Genomic DNA, 2999 nt, shown 5'->3' with positions numbered 1-2999 from the left:
TTCTTTCTGAAACTCAGAAAAGCGATGATTATGTGAATAAACTGAGATGGAGGCTAGGACTCCGGCATTGTATTGTGCAACCTGGAATTGGCAAGAGCGCCGGGATTGCATTGTTCTATGATGAGGAAGTTGAAATAAAAGAAATCGCTGTTGGACCGAGGTATATCGATGTGCTCATTCGCTTAAACCCAAATGGTGTACAGTGGAGAGGAACTTTTGTTTATGGTGAACCCAAAGCACATGAGAGGCACCACATGTGGGAGCTGCTACGAAGGATTAGGCACAACTCGTCTGAACCATGGTTCATGATCGGTGATTTCAACGAAACCATGTGGCAAAGTGAGCATTTCTCGAAAGCAAAAAGATCTAAAACAAACATGGCTGAATTCCGCAAGGTTCTTGATGAGTGCAACCTGCAGGACTTGGGCTTTAAAGGAACTAAATGGACGTATGACAACAAACAAACGTGGAGATAAAAATGTCAGAGCACGGCTAGACAGAGGGGTAGCAACGCCTGAGTGGAACAGAACCTTTCCTGGAGCCTCAATTGAACACATATGCTCTTCGAGGTCAGACCATGCTCCCTTGCTGCTGCATTTTGGAAAGAGGAAAGAATGGAGAAGAGTCACAAAAATCTTCAGATATGAAGCCATGTGGGAACGAGCTGACTCTCTCGAAGATACCGTCCAGAACACTTGGAAAAGGGGGGGTTGCGCTTCATCCCTCGGGAGCATAGCGACCAAACTAAAGTCTATGGGAGACGTATTGGGGCATTGGGCTCAACAGGAATTTAATTCGGTGACAAACAGTATCAGATCCTTGAGAGCAAAATTACAGAAACTAAGACTGCAGCCACGCTCGAGGGAAACTGAAAATAGTATGAGCCGAGTCCGAACTTGATGAATGGCTGCATAGGGAGGAGGTTATGTGGAGGCAAAGATCTAGATTCTCTTGGCTGCATGAAGGAGATAGGAACACGGAATTTTCCATAGGAAAGCTACATGGAGAAGGAAGAAGAATAAAATAAAGAGACGGTGGCTTTAGTCTTATTGTTGTATGACTTTGTAAGGTTTTATATGAATAATTAATAAAGTGGCTGCATGCATCGTTCAGATGCAGAGGCTGGGGTCTTCCTCCATTTAAAAAAAAGATAAGTACGCTCGCTCCTGAGACAAACGAGGCAGCAGTTCACTAATCAATTCAGAGAGAACAATGCCATCAGAAACGGAAAAAAAAATTATATGAGATCAGGTCTCACGGATTAGCGGATGAGACCCATCCTAATGGATGACACGTGGCATTCATAAATCACAAAGCATCACCCCTCACCTGAAATGAGCACAGGAGTACTATATAGTAACTAAAGTAGAACCAAAGCGAGTAATAAACAAGGAAACAAACACCGTAGGAGCGAACGTTGCTATTCCGCTTCGTATTGTCACCCAGCGGTGTGGCCATTCGGCTCGATCCTTCCGAGAAGCTGCCCAAGAACCCCAATTGACCACGTTTTGCTGTCGACGCGAGCGAGCATAAATAGCCCAACGCCCTCGCAATCCACACACCATCATCAGCTTCCTCCGAGCATCGACTCCTTCCCTCGCCTCCGACCCCCACACAGCGCGAGCGTCTTACCCGGGCCTGCGCGAAGAGAAGAGAAGGGTGCAGAGAAGCACACAGAGTAATCAACAGCAATGGTGAGGGCTCCTTGCTGCGAGAAGATGGGGCTCAAGAGGGGCCCGTGGACGGCGGGGGAGGACATGACCCTGGTGGCTCACATCGAGCAGCACGGGCACATCAACTGGCGAGCGCTGCCGAAGCAGGCCGGCCTGCTGCGCTGCGGCAAGAGCTGCCGCCTCCGGTGGATCAACTACCTGCGCCCCGACATCAAGCGCGGCAACTTCACCAGCGAGGAGGAAGACGCCATCATCCAACTCCACGCCATGCTCGGCAACAGATGGTCCACCATTGCCGCCAGGCTGCCTGGCAGGACGGACAACGAGATCAAGAACGTCTGGCACACGCACCTCAAAAAGCGACTCGAGTCCTCGTCCAAGCCGTCGGGCCAGGCAGCGCCTAAGCGCAAAGCCAAGAAGCCCGCTGTGGCTGCGAGCGCGCTCGAGGGACCGACCTCCGAGCCGGCGTCGTCACCGGGGCAGTCCCTCTCGATTTCGCCGGAGCAGTCCCTCTCGACGTCGTCCGCCACCGGCTACTCGATGGCCTCGTCGTTGGAGAACACGGGCTGCTCTTACTCGGAGTCGGAGGAGTTCCAGATTGACGACAGCTTCTGGTCGGAGACACTGGCGATGTCGGTGGACAGCTCCGGTTCCGGGATGGAAACCGGCGACACCTTCGGCGCAGATAGTGTATCGCCGTCGTCGAGAAACAATGAGATGGACTTCTGGGTCACACTGTTCATGCAGGCTGGTGATATGCAGAGTTTGTCACAGATTTAATGAGAAGATTGGTTATGTTCATATTTCTCGCTAGCATTCGCGGTAGAACAGGCGAGCGGCCTGGCCGAACGTGGACAAACGAAGGGGCCATTTGGCCTCGAAGTTCGTCGGCTGAGTTTTTTTTTCTTTGAGGGAAAGTTCGTCGGCTGAGTTGACCCTTGTTGCTGGCTCAGTTTCACGTGCGCATTGGCTGGCAACAACGAGAGAATTTTCTCCAGGTACCCGAGGGACAAATGATGGGGCCGAAAGGTTGACTTGATCAAGGACTGAAAGCCTGATAACACCTTTTAGCCTGATGAGTCTGTTTTACTCAGTAACCTGCTAAATCCTTTGTTCGTTGTTCCTTGAGTTGCAATAGCACATCATTTTTTGTGTGGATAAAACACCAACAATTCTAATGGTAAATTAGAATAATGACCCAAACATTTGATCACTACAAGAAAATCACACGTCAACTAGTATGAAGACATACCTCGACTGTCAAAACACGGGTTCACGGCTTATTCCTACATAAGCGAGTATATGTAGCACGGGAACGACCCCCGC

At 50.2% G+C, this 2999-nt stretch overlaps 1 protein-coding gene across 1 annotated transcript; it reads left to right on the top strand.

The window, feature by feature from the left end:
• The first annotated feature begins 1574 nt into the window (after positions 1-1574).
• Positions 1575-2796, top strand: LOC119320184 (transcription factor MYB30-like). Its single transcript, XM_037594289.1, has one exon. The coding sequence runs from the start codon at positions 1692-1694 to the stop codon at positions 2451-2453; it is 762 nt and encodes a 253-aa protein (XP_037450186.1). The 5' UTR covers positions 1575-1691; the 3' UTR covers positions 2454-2796.
• Positions 2797-2999: the final 203 nt, after the last annotated feature.

The sequence above is a fragment of the Triticum dicoccoides genome, chromosome 6B (genome assembly GCF_002162155.2).
Source record: "Triticum dicoccoides isolate Atlit2015 ecotype Zavitan chromosome 6B, WEW_v2.0, whole genome shotgun sequence".
Lineage (NCBI taxonomy): Eukaryota > Viridiplantae > Streptophyta > Magnoliopsida > Poales > Poaceae > Triticum > Triticum dicoccoides.
The sequence above is the reverse complement of the archived record's forward strand: the minus strand, read 5'-3'. Positions and strand labels throughout refer to the sequence as shown.

Coding starts and splice junctions, on each gene's coding strand:
- LOC119320184 (XM_037594289.1), top strand. CDS start 1,692: ATGGTGAGGGCTCCTTGCTGCGAGAAGATGGGGCTCAAGAGGGGCCCG.